The 20095-nt window shown below is 38.7% G+C and overlaps 2 protein-coding genes across 3 annotated transcripts in view; both read left to right on the top strand.

The window, feature by feature from the left end:
• Positions 1–13088, top strand: part of AGBL3 (AGBL carboxypeptidase 3) — a 44823-nt gene extending 31735 nt beyond the window's left edge. The window contains exons 16-21 of the mRNA XM_070947357.1: positions 5132–5203; positions 6087–6260; positions 8021–8051; positions 8986–9197; positions 11650–11899; positions 12857–13088. Of these exons, the coding sequence (XP_070803458.1) occupies positions 5132–5203; positions 6087–6260; positions 8021–8051; positions 8986–9197; positions 11650–11899; positions 12857–13088 (971 nt within the window). The remainder of the gene's footprint in view (positions 1–5131; positions 5204–6086; positions 6261–8020; positions 8052–8985; positions 9198–11649; positions 11900–12856) is intronic.
• A 3379-nt stretch (positions 13089–16467) lies between these two features.
• On the top strand, positions 16468–19436 carry TMEM140 (transmembrane protein 140). 2 transcript variants are annotated; one of them, XM_070947244.1, is made up of 2 exons: positions 16468–16639; positions 18008–19436. In XM_070947244.1, exon 2 carries the CDS (start codon positions 18023–18025, stop codon positions 18632–18634), a length of 612 nt encoding a protein of 203 aa, XP_070803345.1. In that variant the 5' UTR covers positions 16468–16639; positions 18008–18022; the 3' UTR covers positions 18635–19436. The 2 variants fall into 2 exon arrangements, with proteins under 2 accessions (XP_070803345.1, XP_070803346.1); XM_070947245.1 differs by lacking the exon at positions 16468–16639 and adding an exon at positions 17307–17363.
• Positions 19437–20095: the final 659 nt, after the last annotated feature.

The raw sequence follows: 20095 nt of genomic DNA, 5'->3' as shown, positions 1-20095 counted from the left end.
TCAGAGGGCTGAAAAAGTTATTTTTGATTGGTCCTTGCACTTTTGACCAGTCCTCGAACTTAGACTGTCCTCATATTTTACGTTTTTGCTCTATCTTGTCACCATGATGAAGAGAAGCAGTTGTGAAATGAGTGACACGGTTAAGAATGCCGCAACGGGCATAAATGTGAAGATGGTCATAAGTGCGAGGACTGGTCAAAAGTGCGAGGACCAGTCAGGAATGACTTTTTTCAGCCCTCTGAGTAGTCCCTATGCAGATAGCCACGCCCACCCGGTCACATGACCAGCTAGCCACGCCCACCCGGTCACATGACCACCAAGCCATACACCCCAACTAAGCCACGCCCACAGAACCGGTTGTTAAAAAAATTGAATCCTACCACTTGTGACTATGTATGTATGCATCTACCACTTTCTTGAACTTTTTATATTTTATACAATAGACTCTTTTTCAGAAAAATGTACTACAAAAAAATATTTTAAAAATTAGGATTAGGGTTATTTCTGGTCCCATAGATATTTCACCAAGGTGTATGCATTTTAGAGAGAGAGTTAGAATGTGAAACCTTGAATCTAAAATTCTGTTAAATCACAAAATCTATCATATGTCTTAGGCTAATCAGTTATCCGTCTTAGATTATTGAACTGCCACATCAGTCCTTACTTTTCCTCTTTTTACTATAAAATGACTAACTCTCAAATTATTTTGTTAAATGTTGATTGTCTTTGCATTCAAATATGAAAATTATTATTACAAAATTTTTAAAGTGTGTGTGTGTGTGTGTGTGTGTCTATATATATATATATATATGTAGGTCTTTGGTTATTCGGGTCTTCTCCCACGTAAAATTGGAAGTGTCTTGGCGACGTTTCGACGAAGTCTCATTCGTCATCTTCAGGCTGGTGTTCTCGGCTTCGTGCTTCCAGGAGCAATGTGAGATCGCAGCTGTCTCTTCCTTTTAACTGCTAGTGGGGGTGTGAGCTGATTGGGTGGGAACTTGGCTGTGTTCTGATTGGGTGGAGGTGTGTTCTGATTGGTTAGGGGCTTGGCTGTGCTCTGATTGGATGGGGAGTTGGTTGTGCTCTGATTGGATGGGGGTGTGTTCTGTTTGGGTGGGGGCTTGGTTGTGCTCAGCTTAGTCTGAGTTGCAGGGGGATTTGAGCTGGTGAGCTGCGTTGTTGTTGTTTGGCTTCGTGTTTGTGGCCGTGCGAGCTCTTCATGGTGGGTGTCAGTCTGCTTCATGTATGGATTGGAGGGGTTTAAAGTGGCTAATGATGCAGCTGCGGTTTGGCTTCTGGTCCTTGGTCGTGGCTCATTATCAGTGTGGGTTTGAGTCTGCTTTCTGCGTGGATGTGTGGTGGTGACATCCTGTGTGGCTCTCGTGAGTGTGGGTCTGGTGTCATTCGTCGTGTTAGGGACTCGTTTGTCAATAAGGGCGGGTTTCCAAATGGCTGGTAGGCGGGAGGTATCGTCTCGTTTGTTCATGCTGTGTGGGCGTTTTTCTATCTCAATGGCTTCTCTGATTATTCTGTTGTTAAAGTGTTCAGTTTTGGCGATAGTTCTGGTCTTTTTAAAGTCAATATCATGTCCTGTGGCTTTAAGGTGTTGGACCAGGGAAGAAGTTGGTTCCTCTTTTCTGACTGAGTTCTTGTGTTCTTCTATGCGTGCACTTATTCGTCTGTTGGTTTGTCCGATGTATGTGGTGGGGCAGGCGGTGCATGGGATTTCATATACTCCTTGATTTTCTAACTCAATTTTGTCTTTGGGGTTCCTTAGGATGGTGGATATTTTTCGGTTTGTGCAGAATGCTGTCTTGATGTTATGTTTGTGGAGGATTTTGCTTATTCTGTCTGTGGTGCCTTTTATGTATGGGAGGAGGGCTTTGCCGTTTTCTTGTTCTCTGTCTTGGATTTTAGTGGGGGTTTCTTTTTGGATTAGGTTGGTGATCTTATTTCTTTGGAATCCATTGGATGTTAGTACGTTAGTGAGAGTGTGTAGTTCGGTTTTTAGGTGTTGTTCGTCAGCTAAGCGTTTTGTTCTGGAAATGAGTGTCTTGGCTACTGAGTTGATCTGGGCAGGGTGGTGGTGTGAGAGTGCGTGCAGATAGCGGTTTGTGTGTGTTTTCTTCTGGTAGATGGTGTGTCCTAGGGATTTATCCAAAACAAATATAACCCTCCCAAGCACATCTTAGATCTGACCAACCACTGCCTATCCAACACATACTTCATCTATAATGGACAGAAATACAAACAAACAGAAGGAGCACCCATGGGATCACCCCTCTCACCTGTCATTGCCAACCTCTATATGGAATACTTTGAAACCCAAGCTCTAGAAAAATCTGATCACAAACCCAAACTCTGGCTCAGATATGTGGACGACACCTTCATAATCTGGCCACATGGGAAAGAAAAACTGGACAACTTCCTCACACACCTCAACAGCCTACACCCCAAAATACAGTTCACCATGGAAACAGAAGCGAACAACCAACTTCCCTTCCTGGATGTCTTAGTCTACAGAAAATCCAATGGCTCCCTAGGACACACCATCTACCAGAAGAAAACACACACAAACCGCTATCTGCACGCACTCTCACACCACCACCCTGCCCAGATCAACTCTGTAGCCAAGACACTCATTTCCAGAACAAAACGCTTAGCTGACGAACAACACCTAAAAACCGAACTACACACTCTCACTAACGTACTAACATCCAATGGATTCCAAAGAAATAAGATCACCAACCTAATCCAAAAAGAAACCCCCACTAAAATCCAAGACAGAGAACAAGAAAACGGCAAAGCCCTCCTCCCATACATAAAAGGCACCACAGACAGAATAAGCAAAATCCTCCACAAACATAACATCAAGACAGCATTCTGCACAAACCGAAAAATATCCACCATCCTAAGGAACCCCAAAGACAAAATTGAGTTAGAAAATCAAGGAGTATATGAAATCCCATGCACCGCCTGCCCCACCACATACATCGGACAAACCAACAGACGAATAGGTGCACGCATAGAAGAACACAAGAACTCAGTCAGAAAAGAGGAACCAACTTCTTCCCTGGTCCAACACCTTAAAGCCACAGGACATGATATTGACTTTAAAAAGACCAGAACTATCGCCAAAACTGAACACTTTAACAACAGAATAATCAGAGAAGCCATTGAGATAGAAAAACGCCCACACAGCATGAACAAACGAGACGATACCTCCCGCCTACCAGCCATTTGGAAACCCGCCCTTATTGACAAACGAGTCCCTAACACGACGAATGACACCAGACCCACACTCACGAGAGCCACACAGGATGTCACCACCACACATCCACGCAGAAAGCAGACTCAAACCCACACTGATAATGAGCCACGACCAAGGACCAGAAGCCAAACCGCAGCTGCATCATTAGCCACTTTAAACCCCTCCAATCCATACATGAAGCAGACTGACACCCACCATGAAGAGCTCGCACGGCCACAAACACGAAGCCAAACAACAACAACGCAGCTCACCAGCTCAAATCCCCCTGCAACTCAGACTAAGCTGAGCACAACCAAGCCCCCACCCAAACAGAACACACCCCCATCCAATCAGAGCACAACCAACTCCCCATCCAATCAGAGCACAGCCAAGCCCCTAACCAATCAGAACACACCTCCACCCAATCAGAACACAGCCAAGTTCCCACCCAATCAGCTCACACCCCCACTAGCAGTTAAAAGGAAGAGACAGCTGCGATCTCACATTGCTCCTGGAAGCACGAAGCCGAGAACACCAGCCTGAAGATGACGAATGAGACTTCGTCGAAACGTCGCCAAGACACTTCCAATTTTACGTGGGAGAAGACCCGAATAACCAAAGACCTACATACAAACACCCGCGAAAACCTGAGAAAACATATATATATATATATATATATATATATACCCTGTTTCCCCGAAAATAAGACATCCCCTGATAATAAGCCCAATTTGGTTTTTGAGCACATGCACTAAAATAAGCCTCACCCCGAAAATAATCCCTCCCCAAAAATATTTAAATGCAGAGCTGGAAATCAGGTAAGACGGCAAGAGGAGCCCCATCTTGCTCCATGCACCCCAAAATAATAAGACCTCCCCAAAAATAAGGCCAAGCTCTTATTTCGGGGTTCAAAAAAATATAAGGCAGGGTCTTATTTTTGGGAAAACACAGTATTTATTATTTATTTATTATTTATTTATTATTTATTTATTATATTTATTATAAAAATATTTATTATAAAATAATAAATTATATTATGTTACAGCACAGTGCTGTTCACATGTATACAGTATACTTTGAGATGAAGAGAATGGGAAGGAGCAATGCAAGGATAGTAAGCAAACACATAAGCCTATTGCTTGTGTTTATTTATTTATCAAAATAAGCCATTTTTTTCATAGGGTATACTAATTAACATTAATTATGTGAACTTATATAAGAACTATCCCAGATATCTCTGTTTATCTCTTGGAAAGCAAAGCAAAATAGACATACTTTTAAACAAACTTTTCTGGAGGATTTATATTTTATGTGTATCATCATCATTATCTGTTAAATTTATATGGAGCCCAACTCTGGGCCATTACCAAATTTTATGGTACTTTAAAAGCTAACGGATAACAAATACCTTATCATATACAGTAAACCTTAATAAACTGTGGTATAATTCAGACGCATGAAGTTATGTTTGAGGGAGTGTAAACTGGGAAAGGTTGAGGATACTTACTGATTGCTGCGCATAAACAACCCAGCAAGATAAACACTATCATATAATAAAGGATACATCCACTGGTCTCTGTCATATATCCTACTCTATAAGCATTAGTCACCTTTGCCAGTGAACAAGGTGGCATTTTGTTCATTTATCTATGTTTTATCAATACAGATAAAAGCAACAGCCATAGGCTTCTGTGATGATGAGGAAAGGAATAAAATATGTCTAATGACATCCCAACACAAACTTCGTGAATCATATTTTTCCTCCAATATTGGGATACAAGTACAAGAGATAGGATAGCATTTTTTATCATCATGAATGTCTATGGCCACAATAAATCTGTTACTGTATCACCTTTCATATCTTTAATTTCTTTTTCTCAGATGCTATACCGAATGTGCCAAGTAAATATACTCTTCAGTATCTGAGTCATTATTTCCCTGAGCAAGGATTAAGTGAGTTTATTTATAAGTATGATTAAGATAGAAATGCATGTATAAACAGTATATTTACAGGCAGCACAGTATAGTGAAATTATGACTATGAAATACATATTTGTAGCCAAGCTGTTTCAACAGTGCTTGTTCCCAGGCCTACTCAAAGTTTGCAAGAATACATTCTTTAATTCTGCATTTTATTACAGTGGAAGTGGAGTATGCTTCTTGATTTCCATAGGCAAATTAAGAATTAGATTCCAGTGTGACAAATTGATACTATAAAAAAACTACTGAAGAGTAAATACTGTTACAGAATGTAAACAGAACATAAAATGTTCAAATGAAATCTAATCCCTAAAATGCTGACAGCTAAAATGTTCCTAACAGTGTTTTGGGTAAAAATTATCTTGTCTAAGGGTGGAAGTGGAATGTGGTGTGAAAGAAGTGGAAAGTGTTAAGTGTTTGATACAATTTCTATGGGCCAAAGACAGACTTACAAAATCAAGTTGACATTTGCCATAATTCTTTTTGCAAATTTGCAATTCTTGATAAAATAATTACTCTTCCAGGTTTTACGATTATGAGGGAAAACTAAAAACAAAATATGATTATAGTAGTAGTGTTTTACAAAATAAATTCATTAATGTGATTTGCATTTTTCTTAATTTTCAAGCTTAGTTACATATGTTAGTAAACTTAATTGTATATAAATGTGCACTCATTCAGCATTTTGTAGTTAATAAGATTATGTGTGTGTGTATACATACACACAGTATGAGAGAGCAAATCTAGGCACTTAAGAGCTAGCTAGATTCCTTAACAATATTTGATACAGTCAATTTTTATCATGTCAAGATTGTATTACAGTACTATGTCTGGATTTGGTCTTTTATTTAAACAGATTTTGGATGGGATTTATCCCACCCTTTTAAGCACGTTGTTTCCCAGAGACTTTTCCTACCTCCCACTGCCCATAACCAAATGGGCAATACACCAAAGAAAAATAGTGCACTTCTGGGTTGCCGACTTCCTAGAGTGGAAAATATGAAGAGGGAAGTAAGCATCCATCAAAAAAGTTAAGTATTGTAGCACAATATTATGAGATGGGGGAGGGGGAGGCAATACATAGTAAGAAGTGATCAACCATGCAGATATAGTAAATATATGGTAATTTCCTTTCATAGACAAATCTGATGGGAATTATAGACAGTTTTAGAAGCCTTCTGTAACCTGACAACCTTCAGTTGTGTTAGGGTAGGGGTGTCAAACTGGCAGCCCATGAGCCAGATGCATCATGTGGAGGCCACACCCACCCCAGCTCTGTGAAGGGAAAAAAGTTGCAATATATCACATGATGGCAATGTGACGCTGCAACTTTGACACCAATGTGTTAGGGCTATGACTCTGTTTACTGGTTCTCAGGACACCCAAAAGGTGACAGACTGGGAAGACTCATTTTACTCAAAATCATGTATATATTAGAAAAAATGTAGATATTAGAAACTATCAAACATCATAGAGGTGCTTAGAAATTTTCTCATTTTTATCTAGACCAGTGGTGTCAAACTCAAGGCCCGGGAAATGCTTAGATCTGGCCATGAGGCCAGCCTGGAAACAGCAAAGGAGCAACCCACAGGGCCTCTGCTAGTTAAAATGGAGCTTGGGTGGGCTGCATGTTTTCACTGGCAGAGGGCTATCAAAACAAACTAAAAACAAAACAAAAGGAGAAATGTTTCCCCTTTTGCATTTGAGCATCCAAGAAGGGACAGGAAAGGAGAAAGGAAAAGAGGAAAGACAGAAAAAGAAGGAAATATGGGAAGAGAGCAAGGAAGGAAAAAGAAGGAAAGAAGGGAAGGAGAAAGAAAAGAGAATGAAGAGGGAAAGAAAAAGAAGGGAAGGAAGGAACGAATGAACAAACGAACAAAGATTATAATGAGAGTGAGGGAGGGTCTCAGGACCACCACAGGTGCCCCCAACACAAGTTCTGTGTCACACCCACCATGGCCATGGCCACGCCCCACGCTCCCCCCCGCCTGGCCCTCCGAGATCAAACACAACCCTGATGCAGCCTCAATGAAATCGAGTTTGACACCCCGATCTAGACATCTATCCAATAAAGTGTGCTAAATTACAACTTGCCCAAGCCCCAGTGTAGAGTTTAATGGCAAAATGGAGGTTTGAATTTTCATCTTATTTCATCAAATATAAGAGGCTTAACAGCAAAATCATTGCCAGTTGTTAATAACTGGCAATGGTTAGGGTTGGAGTTACACCATACAAAAACAAAAGGTTATCCTTTCTTGAATAGTACATACTATATCATTCTAGAATAGTTAAATATACATGACCTCAAGTACAAAAACAAATGTGCTTAATTTCTTGAGTTCTTCAACAATAATCTAAAATATCACAACAATAATTTTGATGTTCATAATTTTTGTGAGTCATGTTTTCATAAATTCTGTATTTTTATATAATCATAGAGTTGGAAGGAACTATTTAGGCCAAGTCCAATTTTGTTTTGTTATAAATCATTAATAAATCAAAATGATTTTTTTAATGATAGAAGCTAAAATTTTGTGTTAAAAGTTGATTTACAATATCTTGAAAATATTTAAAACAAGAGGCCATGCCATCTGCTTAATTTTAAGTGTCCAAATGAACCAACATAAGCAGAATTAATTTCTTGTACAAAAACTACATTAGTAATCGAAAATATTAATGTGGTTCTCTACTAGGGAAGAGAATAATGAGAAAGGGTTAAATTCCATGTAATAAATAAGGACCTTTATTTTTAATTATGCCGTATGTCATCTTTGTATCTCTTATTTGTAGCATCTCTCATACAACTGGACAATCACCCAAGGTAGGAAAACTGTGTATTTGTTATTAGCGATTTCTGAAAGCCTCATATTAAACCTTAGGAAAAATCTCACAGAATCTAATTTAATTTAATATGGATCAGTATCAGACTGCACATGTGCTTTATAAATTATTTTCTCTAATCTTTATTTTAATTAATATTTTTAAATCTTACAATAAATTTTACATTGCAAGTTTGGGTACAAGTACTATTTAGTGGATTTACTCTAAAGTTCACTCTAATTAACTGAGCAATAAAGTTCATATAACTTATATTAGAAGTAATTATTAAAGAAAATCTGCAAAGGGTAAAACATCGTTCTAAGATAATTTCTTCTCTTTCATATTAAAGGTTGGAGTGCTCTCTTCTGGGATAAAGCTTGCCATGTAACTTACATATAAACTAAAGAGAGAGAAGAACACTTATTATTTTAGAAATGATATTTTATTAGTGCAGATATAAGCAGTAGGTTATTCAGAAGTCATAATTTCACATTTTAAATGGATTGTAGCCCAAGTGGTAATATCTAGATCTTAATTTATTCAGCATTTTAATAAGTTTTATGATTCTGCCTCAACAGTAAGTTTTCTAACCTGAAAAATACTGAATGCTATAAAGTCATTTTACTGTTTATCAATACTTTAAGAATCCACTTATTTAAAGTGAATTATGGAAAAATTGCTTACAAAAAATAGAAAAGAAACATTTGCCAGGAGTTCCTGAAAGCTCAGAAACAAGTCAAAATTTTCATATCCAAATATAGCATAAATGGAAGCATAAGTACTATTTCACAAAATTGTTGAGTTGACTGTACTGTATATTTCAGAAGTCACAACATTTTTGAAGTGTATCCTTTTTGTATAAAATCTAAGAATTGGTTCATTTTGCATGTTATTTTCTTCTGAGTTTTGAGATGCTTAATCTTAATCTGTTTCAGCCCTTTATATCTGTCTCAGCCAGAAGCAGAAAATCACTCTGAAAGGGGCTGTGTCACACTACAGTTAGAAGAAAAAGAACTACAAAATATTGCTCTAGCTCAAGAAATCCATTTAAATGCTCCATATAACAAAGCTGCAACCTGGAGATTAGAAAAGTATCAAGCTGGAAAGACCAATAGTTGCAGAGAGAAGGCATCTCCAGATATCAAAGGTTTTTTCTCATATTGGAAATTAAATCTTTACCAATTACAATGGGTTTTATACTCTCATCAAAATTTCTAAAATATATTGACTAGTTTACTTGTATATTAAAAGGGGCTGGACCTTATAGTCTTTGAAGTCTCGATGAGCAACTTGTTACATAAAATATTTTAGTCGATTCATTATCTTTCTTAGGAAAAGGAACATTAACTTTAACTTGAGGATTTCTTAATTGATGAAGAATATTCTGATAAATTAATCAACTACAGAATCAATAATAGCAAAAAGTAGAACAGTAAAACATATTTGGATCACATATGCTCATGAGCAGCCATTTTAACCTGCCTGTCAAGCTGCCAAATCAGAGAGATAGAGCAAATTTTAGGGTTGGGTGGGTTACCATTTGTTACAAAAATAAAATGTTTTTCACATTGTATTTTCTCTTTCTCATTTACTCCTTCTCAGAGGAGAGGAATAACTGGAAATAATGCTTGAACTACAAATTTGTATTCTGGTGGGAAAAGCTAGTGTTTAGAAGCTGAAGAACGTTTAATAAAATATAATTTCCAAAGCTACTTTATGAAATGTACATCCAGTACTGCTCAAAAGAGGATATGGAGAATGAATTAGCCTCACATACATAAACCATATATATATACATAATGCCTTCTGTGAAAAGACTGATACAGAGTATCAGTTAAATTTAACAATATTTAAAATGTATTTTTAATAATTCACATTGTTATATCATTACTTATTTTAAAGTAAGATTTTGAAATATGCTTTTGATGTTGAGTGAACCGCTTCTGTGGTAGTGCAGCTAGTTCTTATATTTCCTCACAAAACTGTAGAGTGGACGTCTGAAAATAGATTACAATGGAAGTCAGTTTTTAAGACTTAAATATATATTGAGTTGAGATTTTAGAATCCCATTTTTAATTATTAATTTATTATACTTTTATATCACCTTCTATTTGGGTTGTGCATAAAAGAATTTTGGGAAAAACACATTGGAGTTTTCAGTGGAACTCTGCTATGTGGTTCATTAAATTATGTAACTAAACAAGCTGAACTTGCAAACTGTACAGCCTTCCTTCCTTCCTTCCTTCCTTCCTTCCTTCCTTCCTTCCTTCCTTCCTTCCTTCCTTCCTTCCTTCCTTCCTTCCTTCCCATCCAACTTAAACAACGGGGTTGGTAGCAAGAATATACAAACAATATAATGACAGAACAAAAAATACAATTAAAAACAATCATAATACATTAGAAGAGTTGAGGCATCATACTTAGTCCCCAAAATGTGTGTATCAGAATCCAATAGCAGCCTGGCCCTAATGCCTGAAGGAAAAGCCAGGTCTTCTGGCTTTCTGGAAGGTTGGGGCCATGTGGATTTCGAGGTGGATGTTCCATAGCACAGGTATCACTACAGAGAAGACATGTCTCTTGTCTTGGGTTCCAGAATATAGTTTCAAATAAGAAGCCTGAAGCACTCAGCACTATTGGATGTGGTGGGATGGACAAAAACTACTGGAGACAGGTGATCCTCAATTAAGATGACCCTATAGGGTTTTAAAGGTATAACCAGTACTTTGAATTGCACCTGGAAGCCTACTGGAAACCAGTTTGGGGCCATGCAACAGTTGTGTCATAGTGATGAACCTAATGCATCCAGTACTGGCCATTGCTGCACTCTGGACCATTTGAAACTTCCAAATGCTTTTCAAGGGCTGCCCCATGCAGAGTATGCTGAAATCCAAATGGGAAGTGACTAAGGCATGAATGACTACAAGCAGAGCCTCCTAATCCAGGAACAGGTAAAACTTGCATACATGATGGATTTGTTGAAAGGTCAAGGTCACAGATTTCACACCAATTCTGTCTGGGGGAGAGATATCCCAAACAGAGTTATCAACTGAAAAGCTTTACTTCGAAAGAATTAAAAATTAATCTGGGACAGAATAATAGTTGGCTGAAATCCTTTGCTGAAGTTTAAAATGGGAAGCAAAAAAAAATCCCTCAGCAATGACATGTCACTTCCATATTACTGCCAAATAAACTTATTTACTTTCCTTCCTTCCTTTCCTCCCTCTTTCTCTCAGACATGCACACATTCTCTGCAGAGCACAGAATCCTTTTATTCATAAGAGACGGGGATTTGAGAAAATTTTAAAATATCAGCTTGAATTATCATAAATGAACATAATTATTTATGACACAAAGGCCAACTTGAAATACATTTTTTCCTAATTGAGTATAAGAAGATAAATGCTCACATGACTACAAGATCTGAAAGAAGGATAATGCAGGGTGGGAGATTATTTTTCTTCTGTAGGATAGGCTAATGTGAATTTATTAATATGTCACAGAAAAAAATCATGTAAAGAGGGTTAAGACTAAATTGTTGAATTGTAGGTTAAATTGATCTTTGGAAAGATTGTCTCAAATTTACTTGTTTTTCATTACAGCTTTCCTTGAGACACAAAAAAGTACTTTACCTGGAACCAAAGAGAAAGTAAAGGGATTGTCACCATCAAGGAATGCTAAAACTAACAAAATTGGTGGAGGGAACTGCGAAGAAGGTCTTAAACTGAACAGGTCTTCTATTAATCAAGATTTACTGCTCTCCCTTCCTTTGATGTCTGAAGAAAAATACAGTCAACCCACCGAAAAATATTTGAGGAGTGAACGACATCTAAAATCCTTGGGCCGACACCGGTAAGTAAAATGTAGTATCTATTCAGTCTGACTTAATGCTTCCATCCAAAATTGTTTTGTGATTTCTGTTTTTAATGAGAAAATCAAGTTTGTGTAACAAAACAGAAGTACAATTCCAGATCAAGAAATACTTCACTGAAACACTTCACTTTAAATAATTTAAAGTATTTAAAAGATACTTTAAATTATTTTGCAAATAATATAAAGAAGCATTCTGAATAAAGAATGTGGTCACAGGAAGAAAAATATACTTAGCCTTATATATATTTAGCCTTATATAAATATATTTAGCCTTATATATAACATTTTGTACGTTTTCAAAATAAGCAGCTTGCAGTTATCTATTGTTTTACATCCTGATTCACTGATTCTTAAAAAAACATGGCCTCTGTTGTGGTGGGCAGCCTGGATTATCAACAAGCTTGTTATGAACCATATATATATAACTAGCTGAATACTCATGCTCCACTACAAAACTATGTGATCGGCCTTGATAAATCAATACTTACAGAAAACTAATGAGTAGTTACGATTGGCCTCTCCTCTCCCCTTCTCTCCCTCAGCCTTGCCCCACAGAAGCCTCCCCTATTCTATCCCCTGCTTGCTGCTGTGAAAGTAAAATTGAAACTGAAACTCCTCTCCTCTGCTTCTGTTTTGCATTTGGAACAGATTTCTTTTCAGGTGGGGAGGGGGAGTAAAACTCCTTAGCATCAGAGCATGTTAATAATAATATAGGAAATACTAATGCTCTGATGGTCATTTCGAAAAATCCTTTCTTAGTGAGCACCTAGAAGCCAAGAGGAACATATGTGGCAAATTTCAAGCTTGTAGGCTTTACAGTTCTGGGGATTTTGTGATGATGCGTGAGTGGTATGTTGCTTTTATATATATATAGATTAGCAAAACAATTTTAAGATATAGCTGTTTAAAATTACTTTGTTTTGCTTATTTGTGCAGACCACGCCTGGCTACTTTACTGACTACAAAAGGGCCCAACAAAACAATTTTAGTGAAACATTCTGAAGACGATGAAACATCCAGGTCTCTATTACAAAGCAGGCCAAAAATGCCATCAAGAAATCTGCTTTGCCAGAGTGAAAGCAAATTTTTTCCTAAGAGATGTAAAAGTGACAGACCTTCAGTGCAAGATCTTCCAAACACAACTGAGAGGATTTCTTTTCATGCGTAACTTGAGATGCAGTTTCTTTTGTACCATTTCAGACTACCCAGCAGTGATATCATCCGAGCATACTGCTTTATCTCTTTAGACATCATACTGGGAAGATGTTGCATGCAGAGCAGTTGCACTTCCACAAGATTGGAATATTGGATACAAACTAGAACATCTGGGAGGGAGGTGGCTGTGAATAATATAAAGAAAACTAAAATATGATCTGATTTATTTATTTATTTTTATTGTTAGCCAATTGCACAGGGAAGCAAGTTGAATCATTTCATTTCTAAATATAATATTTCAAGAAAATGATCTGGAAAAAAATGAGATGGGAATTGGGTTTCTCAGTGCTGAATCATATTAAACACTAGTAGGATTTTCATTCCATAAGGTGTTGAACCTAAAAAGCAAAAAACTATAAACTTGAATGGTTTCTCTTTGGGGTTTGTCTTAAGAATGTAATAGAGGAAATAAGGTCACTTTTCCAATTTGGGCTGCTGTCATTAACTCCATGTTTCTTACGAAGAGGCAAAATATACATCGCTGTATATAAATGTCTTGGACAATCCTTATAATTAACTATTTCCAATTTCCAATGAACTCCAGCTTAATTATGTCAAATCTACAAATAACTGCCATGTGACCAATTTTGTATTGGAAGACACCAGTTTTTGCTGATCTATGGCAAATTCCAAATATCAGTAATTATGTGTACCTGCCAGCTGATGGATCCAGTGAACTGAAATCTCATCCAAGAAAACTTATGTTCTAATACATATAGTTGCTTTTAAATCACATTCTTAATTTTTGTCACTTGCTAAGGCAATGCTGATGATGTTTTCCATTCAGTCAAGTCCGACTCTTGACGATTCTATGGGTCAGGTCTTTCCACATCTTCCAATCTTGCACTATTTTCTTGAGTTGTTCTATGTTGTGGCTGGTGTCATGTTCGATGGTATCCAACCACTGTTATTTGGCAGCTTGGTTTTCTTTTTACTGCTAAATCTTCCAAACAATTGCTATCACCAATGAACATGTTAAGGCCGTGATGGCGAACCTATGGCACGTGTGCCACAGGGGGCATGCAGAGCCCTCTGTGCGGGCACACAAATCGTCACCCCAGCTCAACTCCACCACGCATGCGCACGCACCTCCCGCCAGCCAGCTATTCTCTGCTGTGCATGCAGGGATAAATGCATGCATGCGCAGGGTGGTCACACGTGCATACGAGGGGGGCAGGGCACACATGGGGTCACACACACATTGCATTATGGGATATAAGTGCAGGGAGATCTACTAGGCCCAAAACAGGGCGCAGGGGGGTGATGCACCCCCCTCTGCGGCCCATTTTTGCTCCCAGGAGAGGCAGGGAGGCCTACTAGACTCAAAACAGGACACAGGTGTGTGGTGCGGCCCCCTGCGGCCCATTTTTGCTCTCAGGAGGCTGCAGGGAAGCCTACTAGGCCCAAAATGGAGCATGGGGGAGCACCGGGGGGGGGGGGTCACATGCACATGACTTTTTTAGTTAAGATAGGAGGGAAAATCAAAATTAAATGTATCTCATTTCCATTTCTATACCCACATACAACACTCAAAGTGAACTTGCTCATATTCAGATATAAGAGTATAAAGAACACTAAGATTTCATCTTAGCAGGTGGCTTCTACGCTGGGTAGACATTATACCTGTAACAAGAAAGGAGTCCTTGCTTACTGGCCACTTGTTCAGAGACTGTTCAGTTACCCAAAGTGCTGAAAAAGATTTCCAACCAGTTGTCAAAGTTGTCCCCATGGTCACATGATCACCATTTGCAATCTTCATAGCAGGCTTTGGAAAAACAAAGTCAGTGGGGAAGCCAGTACGAAAATACAAGCAGTGACATGCTTAACAACTGCAGCTGGAACTGGTGTCCTATAATCATAATTATCACATGATGTTTCACTCTATGATCTGTCACTTAGCCAAGGAGTTGCCAGCTCCACTTGTAAATGAGGACCAGCTGTACAGATAAATTAGGCTGCACAAATGGATCACTTTTAGATTTTAGTAAGCTTTTTCGGATCTTATGTGAAAAGATCCTGAGCAATAAGACAGCAATGAAATATTCGCCTATGAAAGCATTAAAAAAAAAATTTGCTTGTTCAAATTGGGCTACTTAAGAAGAAAAACCCTGATAAGCCAAGCAACAAAATCCCAACCCTGCAAAAACAAAAAAACAGGAAGGAAGCCTACAATTACAACAGAGTTATAATAACTGCCTAGAAACAATGTACCTTATGCATTTTGTGTCTTGTGTCACGTTGATGCATATGTGCACGAAGGCACAACACTTTTTCATAAAGGTTTTTGCTCTCTGGCTATTGGCGTTTGCAGGCAGGTGGCTTGTTCTGCTTCTAAGAGGAAATCTTTTAAGACAAGAGGTCTTCAAACTTGGCAGCTTTGAGACTTGTGGACTTCAACTTGTGCTCTCTGGCTATTGGCGTTTGCAGGCAGGTGGCTTGTTCTGCTTCTAAGAGGAAATCTTTTAAGACAGAGGTCTTCAAACTTGGCAGCTTTGAGACTTGTGGACTTCAACTCCCAGAATTCTCCAGCCAGCTATGCTGGCTGGAGAATTCTGGGAGTTGAAGTCCACAAGTCTCAAAGCTGCCAAGTTTGAAGACCTCTGTTTTAAGAAGTGCGGTGTGTTAGGAGCGATTGCGCAACGCATCCCAATCGCTACCATCTCTCTCCTGGAAAGAGCGTGGAAATACTGGAGTGCCCTACTTAGCGGGGCCGTTTTAAAAAGACCGGGTTTCTCCATTGGAACAACTTTTGAGATGCGTGAACGTCAACTTCGTACGGGCTGAGGAATGTTGGGAGTGGAAAATCGCTGAGGTCGAGAAGCGCTGGCCGAGACCTCCGCCCTACGACAAATGATTTCTGCCATCCTCTCTGTATTTACAGAAACGCTTATTAGGCCAGCTCTGAAATTTGGAGTCGTTGGGCCTTTTGTGTTTCGCGAAAGCCAGGAAGGCCGAAACAAAAGCGCCTAAAAACAGCACAATTGTGGTTCTTTTACAACCTGAGGACTTCAACTCCCAGAATTCCTGAGACAGCCAAGCTGTCTCAGGAATTCTGGGAGTTGAAGTCCACAGGTTGTAAAAGAACCAATCTTGACATTTCTGCTTTGTCACTGACGTATTTCTCACAATTACAACATTCATAATTCTGTGAGCCTTACAGAGGCGTGCCTAAACTGCGACGTGATTATTTAAAAAGCAGAAACACAAGAAAATGTCAAACAGTACTTTCTGAAAGATGACTGGATTCCCGTGGGGGGGGGGAAGGAAATGCAAGAAAACAACCACGAGACAGTAGACACACACACACACACACCCTCTGGTAGGAAAGCACCCGATTGCGGAGAAACGTACACAAACGAAACCGAAAGGGAAATCGGCTGACTTTAGCACGTGATCCGAAAAGTAAAAACAGACCGAGCAGTAAACAAGACTGAAAGTGAGAGAGCCTGAGCTCTTAGGAGGATCCCTTCCAGCAGTGGGACTTGAATGCCTGTGGATTCGCCGGCAAGTATTCTAACCTTTTTAAAATTATTACTACTCCTGGCTACTACTTTAAGCGTTCACGAGGTGTAGGGCCATTGTAATACGGAATTAAGAGATAGGCAAGAGCGCTCTTTAATTCTTCTCGGTTATTTTGCAATGGTCTTGGAATATTTGGCAGCCCCCGTTTTCGACCTCGCCTCCTGACTGGGCCGAGAGAACGGAGGCCCCTGCGGGTTTGCCAATTGAATTGGCTTCAACGGCGGGCACCCCAAACGAAAGCAAGCGGTCGGGGTGCCCCCTTTTTTTCTTTCTTTCTTTCTTTCTTCTGGTACTAAGTCAGAAGATAACGAACGAGGTCTTTAACCCAGCCTTCCTCATCCTAATGCTCCGCGGTTGGGATGGATTGCGTGTTGCCTGCGATTTTGAATATGTTCATCGTACTTTTCAAACCGTAGATTTGTTTCTCTTTTAGTGCATATGAATGAAGTTGCATTTTTAATGCAGGCTTAGTTCACCTTTAGATCTTATCCTCAACCTAAAGAGCATTCTTTGCCTACTGAATTTGAAGGACAAGGGTGTAATAAGTATTGTACACATGCTTCTTCTACCTTGTAAAAGGAAGCATGTCTTTAGTCAATATCCAAATATAAGAGCCACCATGAATCACAGAAGAAAGCCAATGATTATGTTCTGATTTGCTTCAGCTGCTCCTGGTGTAAGGGACGTATTGCCTATGAAACTGGAGGTAATATATAACTACATATTGTTAGAACTATTATCTAGGAACTTGTATAATTCCCCCTTTAAAATGTTAACTAGGCTAGGAGCTAGACTTGGTCTTTGAAAGTTCTGTTGGAAGCATCTCCAAGCAAATTAAAAACATTCAAATTCATTCCATTTCTACAGTATGAAATTCTTTTTATCATTTACACCAGGGGTCTCCAAACTTGGCCACTTTAAGACTTGTGGACTTCAACTCCCAGAATTCCTCAGCCAGCTGAGGTCAGCCAGTTCAGCCAGCTGAGGAATTCTGGGAGTTGAAGTCCACAAGTCTTAAAGTGGCCAAGTTTGGAGACCCCTGATTTACACATTACAATTTGTAATAACTTTTGGAAATCTCAATGGCTGCACCCAAACCTTTCCAGGAGTGTGAATGATCTTGTGTGTGATGTATATCTACCAACTGTAGATTGTAAACCATCACGTATAGCTTGATATTGTGTGAACTAGGCAATTGTAATTTATTAAAAACACTGTTGATAATAGAAACGTGGTTAGAATCACATTGTTATAACATTGTATAAAACTGGTCCCTAAGACAGTTGGGAAGTATGTGAGTAAGTGGAGACATAGTTCCTAGAAGCCAACCTGTTTACTTTCTTCTGCTAGGTATTCAGGTGAAAAATGCAGCTGAAGATCCAAAAAAATATTGTTGAATTCATTAAAGGGTTAAGAGAGACAAACTACAGTTCCTGCCTCTTGTACCTGAGTCATTTCTCTCTTGCCATTGGTTATAATGCTTTGCTATTATATGCCCTTGTCTTGGAAGCTGGGAATATCGTCAACCTTCCCACCAAAAGAATTGGCTTCTACAATTTCTGTTTGTGGAATCAGAAAGGAGAACTGGATTGCCTTATGATCGAAGAAATAGAGAAACTGGGAATCAGCAAGGTTGCACTGGTGCTATCAAGACTCTGTGTATACATTAGCCCAGTTTTGTGTCTCTTCAGTGCCAGTACAATCATGCAGCAGGCCCTGTGTTTCAAAGACAGAGATGGGTGGAAACTGGCTCAGATTCTTCTGTCCGTTAGCAGTGTGAGTTTGCCTGTTGGTCTCGTTTTGTTTATCTTTCCCAGTCAGAAATGGATTCAAGTCTCTGAACTCAGTGAGGGATTTGCAGCCCTATGTGGAGCTTACGTTTTACTTCTCCACCACCTGCTCATAATTACCATCTACCTTGAAAGTACAGACACTCTTCATAAGAGACCTCTCACTGCTGCCAAGAGCCTTCCATGAGTTTTTGTTCAATTGACACACTGAACTGCAAAATAGACTACAAGAATTTGTCATGCAACACCATCCTCTGTTTATTTCTGGTTCAGTGAACTGAGCGTGAACCCAGAAAATAGAGTTCAATAAATCTTAGTTGGATATGGAATAATTTGTGTGACAAATGTGAGGCAACATCTGAATCTAACACACACTGTAGTGAGTTGAGTGGCGGAACCAGTGCAAAAACACCTTCCAAGGTCTGAATAAATTAAATTCGGAGAATGCTTTCCAACATAAGTGAACTGGAAGGGAGGTAACACTCTTAACACATACATTTAATGCATAGCTTCCCCTATTTCAAAGGCTGGAAGATCAACTAAAGCTCTCTCAAGAGGAACCACACTTAGATTTAAGAATGTACTAAGTTTGAGAAAAGGATTAAGGTAAAAAGGAGTAAAGCATTGAAGCTCCGTAAAATCCTCCTACAAACTGTTTTTAGTCTTCTATTTTTGGAGCACAGTCCTTGCCATACGAAGCATGGTATGGCCTATAAACTCGGAGAGGGAGAGAAACAGAGAATTTCCATTGCTGAAAACGATTATTAGTTGAATCCTAGCACATAACGGAAGACTTATTCAATCTCCACAAGTATTATAGGTATATCTCTCTTAATATTTGGTTATTGTGCAAATATTTGGTTATTGTGCAAATAAAATGGTGGTAAGATTATCTACATACCAATGTATTGCCGTTAAGCCTTAAATGGGAAATTTTTCTTTCCCCAGGGTTCTAATTGTATGTGAAAAATGCTGAGCTTTCGATTAAAACTGAATTATTTGTATTTTTATATTAGTATATGCTAAGTCCATCTTTCTGTCAACTGACTTTGATAGAAACAAAGTAATTCGTAAATAAAACAATCTTAATTATTAATAGATATGTCAGAGTTGCATTTGTAAATAGCAATAGCATTTAGATTTATATACAGCTTCATAGGGCTTTACAGCCCTCTCTAAGTGGTTTACAGAGTCAGCATATTGCCCACAACAATCTGGGTCCTCATTTTACCGACCTTGGAAGGCTGAGTCAACCTTGAGCCTGATGAGATTCGAACTGCCAAATTACAGGCAGCTGGCAGTCAGAAGTAGCCTACAGTACTGCATTCTAACCACTGCGCCACCGTGGCAGCATGTCAAGGACATTTTTTTCTATATAGCATTTTTATATCTTTCCCGGTCTGACAAACATTAACACAATACTTTTTTAAAAAAGAACCACATGTCCCAGATCCGTGGTTTAAAGTTACCACATGAGTAATAAATGCATTGAGATAAATTCTTGGTTCTTAGTCATAACCTGGCTAATTGTCAAATGATCTGAACATTAGTGGAGAAGAGACACTTATTTAATGAAGACAAATAATAGAACCTGATCCAAAAATGCCCGTCTTTAGGGTACTTGAGCACTTTAGCAGATTTTTTCCTA

This window comes from Pituophis catenifer, unplaced genomic scaffold, assembly GCF_029215685.1.
Source record: "Pituophis catenifer annectens isolate HBS135680 unplaced genomic scaffold, rPitCat1.0.hap2 SCAF_7, whole genome shotgun sequence".
Lineage (NCBI taxonomy): Eukaryota > Metazoa > Chordata > Lepidosauria > Squamata > Colubridae > Pituophis > Pituophis catenifer.
Note: the sequence above shows the minus strand (reverse complement) of the source record. Positions and strands in the feature narration are given on the sequence as shown.